Source organism: Octodon degus, unplaced genomic scaffold (genome assembly GCF_000260255.1).
Source record: "Octodon degus isolate 3935 unplaced genomic scaffold, OctDeg1.0 scaffold00121, whole genome shotgun sequence".
Taxonomy (NCBI): Eukaryota; Metazoa; Chordata; class Mammalia; order Rodentia; family Octodontidae; genus Octodon; species Octodon degus.
Genome location: NW_004524697.1, coordinates 4,819,597 through 4,839,874, shown reverse-complemented (window position 1 = coordinate 4,839,874; position 20,278 = coordinate 4,819,597). Strand labels below are relative to the sequence as shown.

Below are 20,278 nucleotides of genomic sequence, written 5' to 3'. Positions count from 1 at the left end.
TTTGTATAAAAATATTTATCCCTTTAGGGGAAAATCAGTAAATTTGAGGGTATAATTTTCTATTGCTATATTATGCCTTTCTAAATTTATCTAAAAATGTAAAAAAATTATTAGTTTTCTCCTCAGGTTTCATGTTAATTTGCATTTTTCTGTTATAGTTAGAAAGAAAATTAATGTGAAGATCAAATTAATTTTTCTCAAAACTAAATGTTTTATATATTGGCCTAAGCCTTTTAGCTAGCCAAATTATTCCCAGGTTACCTAAAATTATCTATAGTAATTCCCACTGACCGAGAGCATTTCTAGTTATGAGATATTTTAATACCTAATTACACACCATCAAACATGCATTATATTGAATTGTTGGTATAATAAATGTGTTCACAGAATAATTTCCATCCACCTCCTTTCCACCCCCACATTTCCAGTCTTTTAATGTGTATTCAAGTGAAAAGTATTGCAGGTGGCAGTGGGATAGAAAATCACTGATTTCAAAGAAGCATGATACTTCCGTTCTTTTCAGGAGTATAGTTTTAGTGAAACCTATACCTTTTAAGAAATTTTGTTATTGGGAAAGAAAAACAGAAAGAAAATTTTAAGAAATCACAATGTATCTCAACACTTTTGTTAAAGTCGTATAGTTTACGTTAGGAAAAAATGTCCTTCTAAAAGTTTGGGAAGAAAAATGAGAGTGAAATAATAGCAAACTATAAAATAAAGCAAGAAACATGGAGCATATAAAAGGGAAAACCTCATTAGAAGGTTAGAGTTAGACAGGAGGAATGTGTTGAAGAACAGGAATGGTAGCTCAGCTGATCCAGCATCCGGGGACTCTTAGCAATGCAAGCAGAAATGTCCCCAATGCTGTCAATATCTTACTCACAGGAAACCAAGAACCAAGAAAGTTGTACAGAGATTCCTGTTCTGAAAATTGTGCTAGATTTCCACACTATCTTTTGCTATTGACAAATTTTCTCCACTTTTTCCGTAGGCGTTTTATGTTTTAAGACTGACATTTGTACGAATTTGAAGATATACTCTATGATTTAAATTCTCTCTTTTGTTAGTGTCATTTCATGGCTATATGTATATTATTGGAATCTGTCCTTGGGACATCTTATTTTATGATTTGCCTAATACAGCACTGGTTAGTAATTTAGTAATAAGTAATGTAGTATGAGCACTTAGCTTGACAATGTTCAGTCAGTGCTTATCTTGCTAGTCTGGTAGTCATTTTTCCACATTCTAATTTTTCCCTTCTAAATATGATTTTATGGGGCTGGAGAGATAGCTCAGTAGTCTAAGCACCTGCCTGACAAGTGGAAGCACCCAGGTTGGATTCTCAGTACCTCATGCAGTGCCCGTTGGGAAACCCAAAGTGGTGGTGCACGCCTGTAATCCCAGCTCAGGTGAGACTGACACAGGAAGATCACTACAGTTCAAACTGCATAGTGAGACCCTGTACCAAATAAATAAAGGAATAAAAGATTTTTAAAGATATGTAAATAAAAAATAAATAAATAAATAAGATTTTCTGTGAAACAGAAAAATGTGCCATACATGCTGTAACTATTTTGGCTCTTGACTATTTAATGGTGAAACTCCTTTATAGAAAATATCTAAGTCTAACCATTCAAAATTAGACAGTGTTTCATACCCAGTAGGGTGTTTACAACCATAAAGTAACAAATAACAAATGTCAGTAAGAATTTGGAGAAATCACAACCAATGTACATTGTTGGTGAAAGTCTATAATGATGCAAACACTTTCAAAATAAGTCTAGAAATTATTAAAATAATTAAACAGTGAATTTATGATGTAATACCTGTACTTCTGAAACATACCCAACAAAATAAAAGTGTAAGTCCTCTCAAAATTGTACATGGCATTTGTAGCTGCATTATTTGTAATAGTTAATAAGAAGAAACTACCCAAATGACTACCAAATAATGGGTACGTTAAAAATAGATCCATATCATGGAGGATTATTGAGTCATGAATAGTACAGATATTTATAAATTGTACATCATAGCATAATGCTAATCTTGAAAATACTATGCTAAGTGAAATAGCCAATCACAAAAATTCCATCTAATATATAATGGAATTCAGAAAGTGTCCAAAATCGAGAAATCTATAGAAATATGAAGTAGATTATGGTTAGTAAGTAACATGGGGAAGATAACTAAATGTTTGAAATTCATTTCTAGTTGAGTGCTATATCCTAAAATTGATTGTGCTTGTGTCTATGAATGTTTATGAATATACTACAAATAACAAATTGTATATTTTAGTGGTCAAAAAAATCTATGATACAGAAATTCTATTCTTGTCTGAATATAGATGTTTTCTAAAGATAAACCACCATCACCTTACTTCTAGTCAAATTACTTTTATTATACTTTATTCTCACCAAAAAAAGCAATTCCTCTGAGGCCTTATCATCTCAGTAATGTAATAAGTATTAACCACTAAAAGTTTGTAACTTTGATGTAATGATTTCATCCTATTATTTTTGAAATGGAAGATTTAAGTATTCCAGTATCATGAGAACAATTTAAAAATATAGCTTCATTAAAAATCTGGGACTATAACATGGAAAGAATTATTTGGTATTTTCTGTGGAATTGGGAAGAAGTATAAAGCAACAGTAACATATTTATCATATATTTTGTCTCTATATTTTCTTTATTATTCTGGGCTAAAAACAGTCACATATTGTAATGACAGTAGCAAATCCACATGCATGGATTTCCTCAAGCTAACAGCCCTTAAGTCTATACAGACATTTTCTCAACTTCCAATTACTCTTTATTATTTTTAAACTCACTAATGACTTCTATGTTGTCAAAATGCAATATGTTTGTCTGTATGTTGTGAAATTTCCAAACTCCTTTGATATCTTGGCCCTTTTCTCCTTTTTAAGTTCTCTCGGAGTCGGGGAGATGGCTCAGTAGAATAAGCCCTTGCCTGGCAAGTGTAAGGGCCTGAGTTCAATTCTTGGTTCTGTCAAAAAAAAAGTTCTCCTCTCTCCTGATTTCTCTTCCCATGCATTTTGTCTTTCACAAAATGATTCTTTTATATCAAAACCCGTATATTAAAATCCATTGGTACGTAGTTCTGTTACATTTCTTCTTTTCTTTTTGTCCCCTCCTTATTGATCTTACCCAGTGAAGCCTGTTAATTCTATTTCTAAAGTGTACTTCCAAAGTGTATCAAAGTACACTTTCCTTCTAATCTCAACTATGTTTGTTGCCCTCTTTAATTGGAATGATAAAATCACCCTATAATTGGACTCCACATATTCTTGTTTTTCTGAAATACATTCAGCAGATTAAACCACTGTGAACTTAAAAACTAAGGTAGAATAGGAGAATTCTTCTTTAAAAATACTTAAGGTTTCCTTTGCACAAAACAGTAACAACTCAGAAAACATCAATACCACCCTCACTGTCTGCTCTTGCTTGTGGTTTTGACCTTTGCTGTCCCTCCACATCAAGTGTTTCCATCCACCCTGCAGGAAAACATAACTAAATGCAAATAAATCATTTTATTTCTCAACACAGATTTAAAAATATCAAATCACAATATAGTGTTAAATATATTACTATATAAATATTATTAGATAAATATCCCCATATAATGTTACTACATTAATAGGTAAATGAATGAATGAATACACAAATATCAAGACCCTTCTCACTCAAACATACTCACATCTACATGACAGTACAGACTTATTTTTTGGTCCTGTCAAAGGCAAAATAAATTACTAGTTATCACTACATTATCAAACTCAACTGCTATGGCAAGATTTGAACAGAAAAACTGTGTGACTAAAACCAACCATTGAAAATTCAATATGCTGACATTAGAACAATTACTATGTAAATTGCCTAAGGAATGACTCACACAGATATGTTCTATAATATACTTGTCACTCGCCAGATGCCAAGTTGACATTTTATTTTGCTGCTGTTGACAATGGGGCACAGAGAACTGCAGCTGAGCCAAAATGCTCTTTCAAGAATCATTCAGTGACAAAGGTTTAAAAAGAAAAGGGGAGACGGCTCAGTAGAATAAGTTCTTCCTTGGGAAAGCGCAAGGGCCTGAGTTCAATCCCCAGTTACACACACACACACACACACACACACACACACACACACACACACACACAAGAAAAAAAAAGGTTAGTCCATGTCTTAACAGGCATCAGCCATCCATGTCTTTGGGGCTGGGGAGATAACTCAGTAGAATAAGCTTGCCTGGCAAGCACAGAATCCTGAGTTCAATCCCTGGTACCACAAATAGAAAAAGAAAAGGAAGTTTCCCCAACTTTCTAGGCATATCTGATCCATTGTAGGTTTTAAAAATGTCATGGAGCTACTGGGATGTGATGGAATCTTTGGGGAAGGGGCTAACAACTGGAAGATTTACCCGTGGACAGAGAGAGGGTACTTTTAAAGGTGGTGGTGGGAGCCTGCCCCAACCCATTCTGTTCTGGGTGCCCAACATGGACAGCTGCCTTGGCCACACTTCCACTGCTTTGGGTTCTGCAGCCACAAGCACAAAGCAGAAAGATCGAGAGACAATCAACCAATCCTCTCTAACCCTGGAGCCCAAATGAACAATTTCTCCTTTTAACCTCTTTATCTTAGACACTTGTCACAAATGGCAGGAATTTAACATGCTAACTAAATTACTGGCTGTTCTGCAAACTTGTTTAGAAAATCTGAATTTCCTTGAATCAAGGGCCTTAACTATCATCTACAAATAAAGCTTCTTTACATGGATTTTTGAAGACTAGTCGGCAATAAATGGATTATTGAACTGATTAGTTAATGAAATTAAAGAGTAAGTGGTTGTCACTGGTGCTTACAATTGAATCCAAGATGTTCTCTTTTTGGTGTAATCATGAGGTCAAACACACTGTAATTTTTAAATTGATTTTCCTCCCATGTACAAGTGAATAAAACTGACTGGAAATGAGTTAACTTTCTCTCTATTAACATTTGAGGTCATTCCCTGCCTACATCAAAATGGCAAAATCATCACTATTTACAATGTGGACACTGAAGGCAGCCCAGAAAATCATTCTCTACCCATTTGTCAGGCTAATTACCATGGGATAATAGGCAACACATTTAGTGTCATTGTATGAAAAATGTTCCGTATGTCCTATATTTCACATAGGTATTTGATATATAAATATGTGTATAAACTTATGTTATTCTAAGATATGATAAAATAATTAAGAACTCTTTAAAAGCATATTATCAATTCACTTTCAGATTGTTTCATAAAGATTTGTCTGGGGAACAATACTATGTGGTTAAGATGTCAATATGAATTATAAGCAACTATGAAGAATATGTTTGACTCAAATCATATAAATAACAAATCTAATTTTTTTCCTAATAATATTTTAAATGCAATTATGAAGATATGAATTTGTTACTTTTGAGGCCTCAAAACTGTGACTGGGGCCATGGAGATGGCTCAGTAGAATAAGCACTTGCCTGGCAAGCACAAGGGCCTGAGTTCAATCACCGGTTCTGCCAAAAAAGAAAAACAACTGGTGACTTTAAATACTAAACTTAAGTTCTAAATTTTGAAAGGATGCTCTCTACAAATGCATACTGTGAAGAATTGAATAGCTATATAAACTAATTTTTAAATAAAGATCTTATTTTTGTTATTCAGCAATCTGAGTTTACTTTTCACAGTACAAAATGTTGTTTTTACTGTAACAGCTACTAAATTTCTTTTCTGAGAAGTAACTATGTTATATGGAAACAGCTTGGATGCTACCAGATCTTTCTTTTAAACTATGTGAAGCTGTAGCAGAGCTGTTTTTAGTCCAGGGTTAATTTGGCACCTTACTGAGACAACTCTTCTAACTGTATCCATACTCTGTTTGATTCTCTCTGAGAATATGTGTGGTATGTATTTTTGGCCTAATTATCTTTGGGGCTCCATGACCCAGTAAGAAGCATTGCTTCACACACTATCACTGATCAGAACCCGACTGAAAACTTGAGGAGGGCTCTTCACATCTACAATCTCTGCCTTGGAGTGCTCTATCCTGAAAACTCCAGTCACCTTGGTCTCCTCTGACTCTTGGCTCCATTTGCTTAATGTAGGCAGATAATTTAGTTCTGCTTATATTTCTCTTACCTTCAACATGACCTTGAATGTGGGTTAGTGAGTAAACAGGGAAAATAACTTTCTGTTTATTAAAGGACACTGTAGTTTTTCAGTTAACTTTTCGTATCGTGAAAAAACATTATTTTACATTTACACAACTGGTTTACTTGTGTCAGTTTGGGTAGATATCATTCTTATTGGTCCATTTGATTATAGGAGGAATTTCTGTTGATAGCTATACCTAGAAATACCATTAGATAGAAATAGGAAAAAGCTGCATTTATATAAAAATATGCTAGAGCTGTACTGGTTTGCAAGAAGTTCTCTATTTCTTGCAGTTTGTGACAATAGCCAAAATCTTAAGTCTTGTCATAGGGTCAGTTTTAAATGTCATTGGGAATGTTTGTGTAGAAGGGAACATTGGGGCCTTCTTCCCTTCTCTTTCATTAATTTCTGGTCACCAGATCACAATGAAGGAAGCAGCTTCCTGCGTCACGTGCTCCTCACTGACATGCCTCACTACAGGCCCCAAAGCAACAGACCCAGCTGACCATGGGCTGAAATCTGTGAAACCATAGTCCAAAGGGACTCTTTGCTCTTTTAGGTGGATTTTTTTACTCAGTATTTTTCCAGAGCTACTGCAAGTTGACTAACATTGTGGAATGTCACATTTTTGAGGTATTTTGTTTTGGGACATGGACCTTTTTGTAAGACCCTTATTCTACTTGTCATCTTATTGCAGACATGTTCTTGGAGGGACATTAGGACTATAGTCACTCCTTTTCTCTCTCCTTCTTTCCTGACCACAATGAGGTGAGCAGCGCCTTTTGTCATGTGTCTCCCATGCTGCACGGGCTGCCACCGACCCAAAGGAATGGGCTGAATTGTCAATGAGGTATTGCTTCTGAAAACATGAGCCAAAATATACCTTTCTTCTTTTAAATTGACTTTTTGAGGCACTTTGTGATAGTAATAAAACTTGACTTACACAGAGTTTGCATCCAAATGATATTTTAACAGAAGTTATTCACTTTATTTGTTGATGCTTTATTTCCAAATATATTCATGGAGGATAGAATACCCATTTCATTAAAAATATTTGAGGTAATAAAATAATTGCCTATTTCTTCCTAAATATTACTGTTATGTAATTTTAATTAATCTGATAAATATAAAGATGTCTTAAAATCTCAATTATCATCAAAAGTGAAGATGTGTCTATTATTTCCTTTTCTTATCTTGCTATGGAAGCATGAATACATTTCAAAAACTATAAATACTCCTTAGAGCAGGTAGATTGCTCTATTTCTTCACACAGTATACTGATTTTCCATTTTACTGTGAAATAATTTATTTTAAATTCTCTAAAATACTAAGGTCTCAACTTTAATTAAATTAAGGACTAAATAGAGCCAGATAATTCGTGTAATGTGGTTAAAACTATAATGTACCTGTTATTATGTTTCTAAAGGTGTAGAACCCAAAATATCACACAATTTTCTTGATGAAGAAAGAAAGTTCTGGATTAAATGTAGCTTAATGGTTAATTTTATTTGTTTTTCATTCAGTGAGAAAACAAAAGTCTACGTGGGGAGTGTATATTAATATCATTCGTCAAATATTTCTGGGTTTTTTTTGTATTTTAGGGAAGGGTCTACAGGGTATTAAGAGTCTCACTACTAGATCCTATTCATGGTGATCTGCCTGTTTACAGCCTCTCAAGAGCTGGGATTACAGACATGTGCCACTACACCCAGTCTCAACTGCCATCTCAGTGTGTCCCAGGGGTGGGGTTAGAAGGCAAGCCCAGGGATTGAATTCTGGCCCCTGCACCTGCTTGCAGGCGCTTTAATCCACTGAGATATTTGGCAGGGCCCTGCAAATATTTCTGACTATATCCTTATGAAACCATAAGACTTTACATCCCAGTGCCTGTGTTGTGTGATTGGCTCTAATCACTGAACTGTAATCAAGGAGAGATCATTTAGCTACCACCCGATTGAGGACCATCTGTGTTCTGATTAAGTCTGGCCCAATAATAAGATTCAAGATGTTGGTTATTGTTATTAACCACAATGAACAGAGACCTTCCTGCTAACCAATACTGAGCAGGTAAAGAAAACAGAAATAGGAATATTTACATCCTGATATAACATTTGGACTCATGCTGAAGAAAACAAAACACAGTATACCACATAAAATAGATCCATCTTTGTATAAGCTAAAAAGCTCTATAAGGATTGACATGAACAGATGCCCTTATGTGATTACATTACTCAAACTTTATGATCCCAAATTTTGTTTGAATTGGGAAAGGGGTTAGTTTTGACATAGTAACCAAAAGTAAATACACAGATATAAGCAATGAGGAAAAATGTTTAAGTGACAATGAGAAGCATACGAGGGTCTCAAGAACCATAAATACAAGTTTGTCTAAATACTCACACTATAAACTTTACAATGTTACCTACGTGACACTTTTAGAAAAAAAGGCAATTATTAATAATTCTAGGGCCAGGGAGATGGCTCAGTGGAATAAGCGCTTCCCTGGCAAGCACAAAGGCCTGAGTTCAATCCCTGGTTCCACAAAAAAAGAAAAAAAAAACCCACAATAATTCTAGTACTTACTTCATGCATTTGTAATAAAAATTTATTTTTGACGTTTACCTATTGTTGAAAGAAAATTTATGCTTTTGCAAATGAACGAAATAATAAAAATAAATTAGTGTTATCATGAAAGACATGTTTTAAAGTAAACACTGTCACATCAATTATACTCTTAAAATCCTCCAAGCTCAGCAAATGCCAATATAGAATATCATAAATGTATTATTTTTTTTAAAAAAATGTATGAATAGAAGAAATTTACTACTGAAATGTATCTGCATTACTGGGAAGGGGTTAGCAGAATGTTTATTAATAAAGTCATGATTTTTGTCAGCTTTTTAAATGCCTAAACAATGTCACTTTTCTCAAGTGAACACTTAAAAGCCTTAAACTATTTCTCTTGTCTGTCTAATGCATTTATAATATTCTAACCTTTTAAATAAATCATTGCTCAATAGTGGCATATTCCTTTCCAAGCCAGTCCCTAAACTCTGAGTTAATTTTGTACAAATACTTATTTAAAAATACTATAATGTAATGTAACACAATAATTACAGGTATTTTACCCATGTGGAAGAGTCATGGTCATTGCTTGACCAATGTGTTTTTCTTTTTCTTTTTCTTTTTTTTTTTGGCCATAAACTTATTATAACAAATTTTTTTATGATTGTATGTTTGCCATTTTGATACATATTTGTAGCCATAAACATATAAATTGTGTTCAAATTTAAGTTTGAAAATTTAATTTTTGAAGATGGACTTTGAACCCCAAGCTTTCCACGTATTTATCACTGAGTTACACACATAAGCCCCTTTCATGAAGTGCTGAAGCACAACTTCATTTTGATAGGTCATCTTTATATTTAACAAAATTCTATTCTCACCTTGACATCATGTTAACCCTCAAACACACAGGTGTACAATGCCCTGGACTCTCATCAGCATTTCTAGTAAAGCCCAAGAACAGTCAGCTGTACCACAGCATCCTAAATCCAGTGCCAGAATTTGGCAGTGAATTCGATTTGGAATAGCTCAAGTGCTAGCTTGAATAAATACTGGCCAATTGCATTAAATCCTGCTACAAAAGATCGGCTTTCCTTTGAGTAAAAAAAAATCAGGACCACATTCTCATCATTCTTTGCCAGAACCATTCTAATCTTCTCCTTCCGCTCCTCGCCTCTGTCATCATCAATGCACTGTGCATCCTTCTGGTACGAGAATAAGTAAACACGGTCCCATATTGCCATGATTAACAATATCTGAAATGCTTCGTGTTGACTGCAGGCTAGCATCCAAACTCCTTAGAATCACTTTTAAGATCCTGCATGATCTGTTTACAACTTACAGACTCATCGATAAAGACTTCCCTAATTCTTTCAGACAAACTTAGTCACACTTCCTTAGGGCTCCCATTGCCTGCATGCCATCTATTATGTCACTTGTCTCACTGGAATCTAATCATGTTTTATATCTGCCCACTAGTCTGTGAACCCTTTAGGGAAGAGACTGTAATGTATTCATATTTGTATCCTAAGTGTCTCGCACTTTCCCATATGCCATAGCTGTCTTTGCTACTTCTCTCCTTTCACAGAAGACTTGACAGATCAGAGAAAAAATAATTAAGTAACAACATCAGCAAGAATTATGGTAGTGCCTAGAAAACCATTGTTTTGACCAGATGTAATGTTACACTGTCTGCCTAGATCACTAATTCAGTGTAACGTGGTTTTTCGCCCACATTACTACATATGAGAAAACTTATCTCACAGAAGTTAAATAAGTTAGCTATTGTCAACCAGTAAGTGATAAGGGTGACATTTGAGCCTAACTTATATGATGCATTAAATGTGACTTAATATTTGAAAAACGATCATTAGGAATGAGAGAGTAATGAGTTTGTAATGTGGCCTAACTGAAAAAGAAATTACAGACGTTTATATGAAGAAAGAAACTTGACTACTAATAGTTTAAGATGTTAGGAAGGTTTTTTATATGTAAGTACTGTGTAAGGTCCTGATAGTTGCTCTTCAGAGGCACTGAAAAGACTGAACAGAGCAAAAGTAATCATTAAAACACCAGAAAAAATTGTGAAATTCATGTGTGATTATTTCCTAAAATCTTAATTCAAGATATCTTCAGGTATAGCCGCCTGAAAACTCCTACCATACTAAAAAATAAGTGATGCTTAAAGAAATTTGACCATCATGTTGGAATCTAGAGAATGACCTTCTAAAATACTAAAAAAAAAAAAAGAGTTTGCCCAATAGCTCAGCAGATTAAAGTGCCTGCAAGCAAGTGCAGGTACCAGAGATTCGATCCCCAGGCTTGCCATGCCAGCCCCATACTTGGGACACGCTGAAATGGTGATTGAGACTGGGCGTGGTGGTGCGCACCTGTAATCCCAGCACTTGGGAGGCTACAAACATGAGAATCACTACAAGTCCGATCTAGTAGTGAGATCCTGAACATCCTGTAGACTCTTCCCTAAAATACACACACACACACACACACACACACACACACACACACACAAATGCCCTGGAGGGCCAGGGAGATAGCTCAGTAGAATAACTTGCCTGGCAAGCACAAGGTCCTAAGTTCAATTTCCAGGACCACAAAAAGAAAACGCGAGCGAGAGCGAGGCCGGCCTTGATGAAATGGGCTACATCATTTTTTTATGTTTTGATTAACATCAAGTTTCCCGTAGGAATAGGTCCTGAAAGAATAAAACTGACTTAATTTTTTTATGCCTTTCCTGGGAAGCAACTCCAACAACTACCAGGATACAAAGAGGAATGTAAAGAAATAGGATTGAAAGAGAATTAGCCAAAGAAAAGACACAATGTCCAGCTGCTTTTCATTGCAGGTAACTGAGGCCTCCTGCTGGGAAACTGGGAGACAAGAGAGAACTCACTTCATTTGTCACACCTTAAGAATATTCTACTCCCCTTTTATATGGGTTAATTCCTGCTCCCAGGATAAGAATTTCTCGCAGAACTTGACAACTTCTCATTTTGCAAAAACGGGTGAATACATTTAGTCAGCTCTGTTGACGCTTATATTAGGACCCACTAAGTAAGTCAGACAGTTTTGCTTCTAAATATAACTTGAACCTGTCTTCCGTAGGTCAGCTTTAGTTCTCACACTTCTGCCGCACTTTCCAAATTGGTTCTCAAATATCCATGTAGCTCTCCAATAAAATTCAACATTACACATTTTATTTTAAAATTAAACTGTTTCTCACTCTGTATTTCCCATTGTGTTGTAAATGTCTTCAATATCTTGAAGTTAAACTTGACTGACTGTTTCCACTTTGGATTCTGAACTATTTCATACCCTTAGGAAATCACTGTGACTTGAATAGATGAATGAATGAGTGAATTAATTAATTAATGCATAGATAGAAATAATCTTTTCACATTTCATGAATGATGATAATGTAAGCTCATCTAGATAGAAATTATTGAAAGCATTTTAAAGAGACACAGCCTTTATTCTATATGATTTGTGTTGTAACCTTTTATGTCTGATCTTTTCCTGACTAGGTTTTATATAGTTGATAAACACATTCACAAAAATAAGCATACTTTATATGTATATTATTCTTAATTTAGTTCTTATTTAATTAACTAGCACTTGTTATGTCCAATATTATGTATTACTGCTTAAAAATAACTTGTCTTCCTGGAAATATCACTTTCGTTCCCAGAACACTGTGAGATATGATGGTTTGTGCAGTAAGTGCAATTATCCTGAATACTGATATATGTGAGCACAATTATCTTAGGTCTTTGCTTTGTTTAGATGAATTAGCATTCCTGCATAATTATGATCAGTGTGCTGAATTGCAATGATAATATTTTTCAGGTGTTTTCATTATATGTGAATCCATTTGTCTCACTATATTCTTGAAAATAACTGAAAGTTCTAGCTCATATTATTTAAGTTATCCTAAAAAGGAATTTCATAATTTTTACAGCATATGCAGGCCCACATCATGGTATCATCTTGATAGTTTTTCTAACTCTTTATTCATGTTTGAAAATATCAAAATCTACTTGTTTGATTGTTAAACACTGTGCTTTTTAAATTAAATAAGTCATAAAGCAGCAGGATAAAATATTCATGTTTACAATCTAAGATAACTTTGTAAAGAAAAATATCTTGAAATTTCCTTTTATAATGTCCATTTGAAATATGATTATGTTGTAGTTGAATATTAATGTGATATCACCATGTGCTTGTATTCCAAAAGTGGCCCTTCAATATTAACTTTTCATCTATAACCCTGAGCCAGTGAATGAAACACTTCACAATCAAAACTAATTAAGCATTATTATTGCAACACTTAAATTTCAAAACTCTTCAGGAAATGCGTATAAATTTTAACTATATGCTCAGTGAAAACAATTTTAGATTATATCACTTATCCTTAACTGTATCATAAAACAACAACAACAAAAAAGATTCATTAACAAGTGCACATTTGAATATCTTGGTTTATTTGGGCCCCTGATACAAAGAGCATAAATTAATTATTTCATTAAGAATGAGTGTAAAGGAACTCATTAAAAATATATGAATGATGAGAATAGCCATTATAATTTATAATATCTGTTTGGAAAAGTACTACATAGAGGCATGTTTTCACCATTGTTTGACAACATAGTCAATACATCGTAGGATGAGCTACATTATGGTTTTCTACTTGACACAGCTTCTTTTCCTCTTCCATCATCTACAGCTGTAAGCACAAGATGTACCTGGAAAGGCTGCCAAACACCAGCATCATCATCCCATTTCATAATGAAGGGTGGACCTCACTCCTGAGAACCATACACAGCATAATTAACCGAACCCCAGAGAGTCTGATAGCAGAAATCATTCTAGTAGATGACTTCAGTGACAGAGGTAAGATGCAACTGACAAAACTTTAACTGAACCTGTGATCACCTACAGAATCATGAAGGGCCTTTAAAAAGGCAGAGTAAAAGTTTGTTTTTGATTCCATTTGAAAGACGATTATGAAGTGTTATCTATACTGTGATTGGAGAAAAAGTTTGACAACTGGAAAAGATATTTCGTAAAAAGCTATTGGTATAATTTGGGGAACCACAAGAAGTTCGCACTGCCATTCTGTTGTAGATTATGCAAAATGTCTTAAATTCCACTTTTGACTTCACAAGACACATTGCAAAAAGTACAATTTTGTAAAGACATATAGATGGTGGCATATTAAAGTAGAAATTTGAAGTCTGTTCCTACTTATGAAAAGCATATCTACTCTTCTATTACCACTATGATGTGTTTTCTAGGATGTACTTATGTGACTTCATGAATACTAGAAATTATAAGAAATACACATAAATATATTCCTGAAAAAATGAGACATGATATGCTTTATCTGAACAATAATGTAGTCTCATAGAGCAGATTAGTAGAAGTTTTAACCAAGTTTTTAATATTTTACTCTTCTAGTAAAACCAAACTAGTTTATAAAACAACAGATTAAAATTATGGAAAATTTTCTAAGAGAAAAGACTTCATAAGTCACATTTGGTCTAAATTGCTCACTAATACTTCAGGGACAATAATTTCTCAACTTATGCAAGTAGAGAGAGAAAGTCTTTCAAATGATACTGATTTATTTGCCAATATAATTTTCTGTCTCATAGTTCATTGTGTATATGAAGCTTCACTTAACATCTGTAAGAAAGAGTGAAAACAAAGTTATTTGTTTATATATTATTTTTGTGCTACAAAATTAGAATATATTGAGGTCATATGGACCAATCAAAATGTTTAAAATTTCATTCTAATGATGTATCATATTATTCAAAATTTTTGTAAAAAACTGGTCATTGTGATAATATTAAGTGGCATTTTATGGTGGTCTAGTATTTACTGATTTTTTTAAAGCACTAATTCAGCAGTTGCCTGACAGGTGTTGGAATATGTACGACAAAACTTAAATTATTTAACATTTCTATTTTAGAACACAAATTACAAACTCATCCTTTTGGTTGAATTTCAAAAAAAAAAAAAATTGCCCTCTATTACTTAGGCAGAGAGGCATTCAAAGCCACCTGAGAACATATGCCACAATGTGCAAGTGAAATTTTCAAACACTTTCAAAACCAGTTCAAATAGTACAGTCATAACATTTTCTTGTAAGTAAGGTTATATTTTTAAAATAAGTCATTACCTGAGTTAAAAATAGGCATTTAAAGTGATAGCAAACCTAAAATTTGCCTTTCAACATATAGATAGATAGATAGATAGATAGATAGATAGATAGATAGATAGATGTCTTTATATATCTATATAAGTAAATAGAATTATCCATCATAGTGTTTATTTATTATATACTCATATGTCTATACTATCTATATCTATATAATCTAAATGACAGAGTCATAATGATCTGGAACTACAGATCAGCAAGGAAATGGTGGCTAGTATCAGAATAAGCAAGGTTGTGCATCTTTCAATAACGTCTTCCATAATTAACTTTGCTGGACTAAACTATTTATTACAGCAGAATTTTGATGTGGGAAAAAATAGTAAGAATTGCTTGATAGTGGAAAACTGTTGTTTGGAGAACAATTTTTATTGACTATTTCTCAGTGGCACTTTTTAACTGAAAGTCTGCAAAGCAGGACAGCATCTTACTGACATTAAAAGACTATCATCTTTAGTACAGTACCAACTTACGTGAACCATCTTTCTTGTAATGTTAGCTAGGGAGGGACACTGATTGTCAACGCACTCACCCAGAGTGAAGTAATAGAAAACATAAAGAATTATTTGATATAATGTTAAGGAATTTTCACTTTTTACTGGACATTTTTAAGGATAGTATTTTTAATGCTTAGGTAAAACTTTTATTCAGTGTAGTCTTATAAACTATAAAGTTTAAAATATTATTTTACAATCAGATGCAAAAATATATTTTGAAAGAAATACATGATTTAAGAAACATTTTATAGACACAGACTCTGTGGTACATGCCTGCAATGCCAACTACTCGGGAGGTTGAGGCAGAAGGATCACAAGTTTTGCCACTCAGGCCAGCCCAAGCAGCTCAGGGGAACAAAAAAGTGTGACAGGGGCTGAGGATTTAGTTTAGCTGTTGAGCCCTTACCTGGCATGCACCAGTCCTTTGGTTTAATCCCCAGCACTGCAGAAAAGAGAAGTGAAGACATTTAATTGTACAGCTGTATAAAGTAAGAAAGACTCTACTTGTACATTTTTGTTTTGATTATAAGCCTTTTGGATAAAAATTAGTTGGTGAATATTAAGGCCTGAGCAAGTCTAAGGAGTACCATTGCTGCTTTCTGAATCATGGAAAGTGTGAAGAGCTAGCACAACGATCCTGGGCATGGTGTGGTACAGGAGAGTCATTGCTTTGGTTGTGGATTTCTACCACCAAATACTCCCCTAATCTAACATAAACAGTCTCCATACTTTGAGGGAATCCTCGCAATTTTACCAGATCTACTTCATAGAAACTTAGCCATCATCTGTATGTGTATCTATCCATCTATCTATTTGTCTATCTATCCAACTCTTCTATCATCTAAGTATCTATCTATCTAAACACTAAGTTATTTAGAGAATATATGGGGACTAATTATGATCATTCATTATGTAGTGGAAAAACTAGAACTACCTTACCGTGAAAAAAGTCAAGATGACCAGTAAGCCATTAGGAATATTTAGATAAATTTTCTAGGAATTCAGACAAAAATATTATGTTATTTGTCTACATTATCTAAGTAGTCTTGAGTGCTTAGTACAGTTGTTTTATATTATTTATTCATTCATTCATTCATTTTTTGAGACAGTCTCACTGTGCAGTTCGACCTGGCCTTGTGCTCACTTTTATAGCCCCCAGGCTGGTCTCAAGCTTGTAGAGATCTTCCTTTCTCAACCTCCCTAGTGCTTGGATTTTAGGCATGTGCCACCACGTCCAGTTCCAGGGCAGCACAGTGGGCGCCCAGGGATCTGGAGCCGAGACCACCCAGCATGCAGGCCCAGGGATTGAACTTGGGTTCTTAGCTTGCCAGAAAGGTGCTTATGCCTCTGAGTGATCTCCCCAGCCCCACTTAGTACAATTTCTTGCAAGATTATTTTTACTAATATAAGAGAAAGAAGCTGCCATACAGCATCGGTTGCATATAGGGCCTCTATAACAGAGAAATCATTTATACTATTTTTATTATAACTGTGCTGTTAATGCTTTAATTAATTTATTTTTTTTGTAATCCCAGAAAAAAATTATTTTGTAAATCAAGAAGTTCTTTTCATCAGCTCTTTAAAATCAAATCAATAGTTTCAGCAAATTCAAATTCAGCAAGATATAGGAAATTTATTGGCTCTCTTTAGAAAATTATTACTAAAGCTCTATACTTTTTAATTCTCAGAAATACAATCCCAATCTAGTACACTAAGAGACTTAATAGCTTGCACTACATGTCCTCAAAATATTCTTCAGGATCCCTCAGCCACATCAATAAAATGTTAACACTTCAAAGTATTTCTGCCTTACATATTATGTCTCCATGTCAATAAAGTGAAACACAAATAAGAAAGCCAATGTTTTATCCATTTTATTAACAGCCATTGTACTACTAAGAATCTCTGCTTCCAACAGATTTAAAAAGTATGATAATTTGCTGTTTTATGGTAAGAAAAAAACACTAAAATATTTTATAGTTGTGGAATTATTTTGAATTATTGCCCAGTAATTCCTTAAAATCTACCTCAATAGGAGTGAAATTGTTCTTCTATGAAATTGTAAAACCAGTACCTTAACCCAGAAGTTGTAAGTTTAGATATTTATGAAGCAGGCTTCTTACACAGAACATTGTTTTAGTCTTAGAATGTAACCCCACCCCCAACCCCCTACCTACAAGCACAGGAAGCTATGAGCCTGCAGGAAAGTCTGCGACAGCCACTGCTGTAGCTTTGCCTTTTGACACTCAACTGAAGGAAGCAAAAGTGTGACTCTTCCCTCCAGGAGGCTCTCAGAAATCTATTTAACAACTTAACTCGAGGCCCAGACTATAACAAGGTCTCGTGATGGCTTTAAAGCAGGACTAATCCCAGGCTTATCTCCAAATTCCAGGCACCCTTAACTGCATCCACGTGGAAACTGCTGAAATGTGCAAAATAAACTGAGGCTTAACCTCAGAGCTAGGGGACCTCGGAACCTCACAGTGCTCTACACTTGATATGCTTAGATGAATTCCGGTCCAAACGGTGGAGCATCGCCCCAGAGCCGCTGGCACTGTTATATCGGTGTCGAGCATGCGTGCCAGTTCCACTTTGTCCCCAAGTTCACGCACAAACACAAACGCACAGACCCACACTAGCCATGCCTGCTGCTGATTTTAAATTAATAAATTAATTAAACAGGAAAGTTGCTGGGCCTTTGAGCCTCCCAAAAATGAATTACTGTTTATACACCAGTTGGAGGGAGAAAAAGAGATTTGAACTATCCTCTAAAAATAGCAATGCCAGCAATTTTGAATAAATCTGACTTACTTTTTTCTCAAATGGCATAGAGCTTGGTCACAGGAGACTTGCTGGCACACTTCTCTTGGTAGAGAGCTGGCACTCTGCCTCCAAGTATGCACAAACACAGACACACAGACACACTGAGCCGCTCTTGCTGTGTAGCCTGATACCCGTGGACTAGCAACCTCAGCGACTCCTTCAAGCTCCTTGGCAATATGAGATCTCACACATCGTGTGTGTGTGTGTGTGTGTGTGTGTGTGTGTGTGTGTGTGTGTGATACCAGGGACTGAACTCAGGAACTTGCACTTGCCAGGCAAGTACTTATTCCACTGAGCTATCTCCCTGGTCCCTCAGAGCTCATTTAGATAAATCACAACTTTCATTTCAATGTCTGATTTTGCACAGATTAAAATATAAAGCACTATTATGTACTTCAAAGTTTGACTTGCACTTCCAGTAATAACGTGAATACATAAAACAATAGCTTCAAAGAATCTTCTGTTTCATACATAAGATCCTAAAAGACACTTTTCTACTTTCTTAAATTATTTAATCATATTGCTTAATTATGTTGTTTAACTTCCATGTTATATTGTTTAACATTTATTATTACATTTCTTTGACATACTTTGCTTCATCTTCCGGTGGACAAATTTTATAGATAGTTTCAGATTACTCTAATTACTTTTTCCCTGCCATTTCTTTCCTTGTTAAATGAATAATATTTTAAACATTTGGCACATTGACTTTCCTTTGTAATCAATCAATAATATTCTATATCTTTATCTCTATCTATCTATCTATATATCTATCTATAGTATTTATGAAGCCAGGGTGATAGCCCAGCGGCATAAGTGCCTGCCTGGCAAGTGCAAGGATCTAAGTTTGATACCTGGTACAAGCAAACAAACAAACAAACAAACAAAAACAACACATGAAGATGGACAGCACCATTAAAAATTCTGCACAATTAGCATGATTGAAAGTATTTCTAAATCTTTAACACAGTAGGGGCATTTTTAATGATTTCACAAGTGATAACGATAACCCTAAAATTTCAATTTCTATTTTATACAAATAGTCTGCAAGTATGGCTTAAGGAAAGTCTGCACAAGCAGACAAATCAGTGAGCACAAGCTTTACACCTCCTCAAAGTTGAAAGATATCATTAGCTGGAAAGGTTATGAATGATGCAGAGTTGCAGTGCATTTCTATTTTATATTATGAAATACAAAAACTGAAGTGCAAATAATGATTCATATATGGCAGTCAACCAAAATGTTTTAGTGTCTGTATTCCATCAGCTATTTGGCTAAGCCATGAAACATACAATTTTTCTGCTTCAGAGTTATTGAGAGCTAGTCATTCTTGGAATCATTTAGATTTAAGAGTCATACTTAAATGGTAAGACTCACTGTATTTTGAAATCTGAATACAGTATCAAACTCAATACTAGTAAGTAGCAGAAACTATGAAAAATGTTACAGTACACAACTTGAGCCTTTGGTTTTAGAAACTAAACTTTATCTACCAAAGAAGTTCAAGAAAGATATAGAGTTCTGAAGTTCATAGATTGTGTTCCATATTAGTGAGCTTTATAGATGGTTTTCACAGTACAGTTCTTACAGTAGTCCGCCTTGGTAGTTGTAAGGGAACCTGGGACATTGAATGCCATGGTTCTGGAGCTCTAAATATAAATATGAAACAGAAGTATGCACTGTAGTCTTCTATAAGAAAATGATCCTACATTACTCAGGAATAAAAATTTGACATTTACAAAAAGATCTTTAGGGTGTATAAAATATGATCTTATCTATCAGTTGCAGAATCTGATTTTCATAGGATCTGAGGTAGAACACAAACACGTTTGAAGTTACTCTTGCTTTAAAATTAAAAACTCCAGACTCACATGATGCAAGTGTCTACATAAACAAGATGTGTTTGACAAAAGTCATGAGTTATATATATCCTTGCTGAGCCTCCACACTGCTTCCATATTT

General features: G+C 34.5%; 1 protein-coding gene and 1 long non-coding RNA gene across 2 annotated transcripts in view; one reads left to right on the top strand and one right to left on the bottom strand.

Moving 5' to 3' along the window:
- Galntl6 (polypeptide N-acetylgalactosaminyltransferase like 6) overlaps positions 1 to 20,278 on the top strand; it is a 1,205,609-nt gene that overhangs the window by 511,334 nt on the left and 673,997 nt on the right. Inside the window, exon 4 of the mRNA XM_004640251.1 lies at positions 13,500 to 13,666. Coding sequence (XP_004640308.1) covers positions 13,500 to 13,666 — 167 coding nt within the window. The remainder of the gene's footprint in view (positions 1 to 13,499; positions 13,667 to 20,278) is intronic.
- On the bottom strand, positions 14,407 to 18,381 carry LOC111812345. The gene is made up of 3 exons (XR_002817855.1): positions 18,305 to 18,381; positions 15,900 to 15,935; positions 14,407 to 14,461 (listed from the first exon to the last, which is right to left on the bottom strand). It is a non-coding gene; the product is annotated as an uncharacterized LOC111812345 (long non-coding RNA).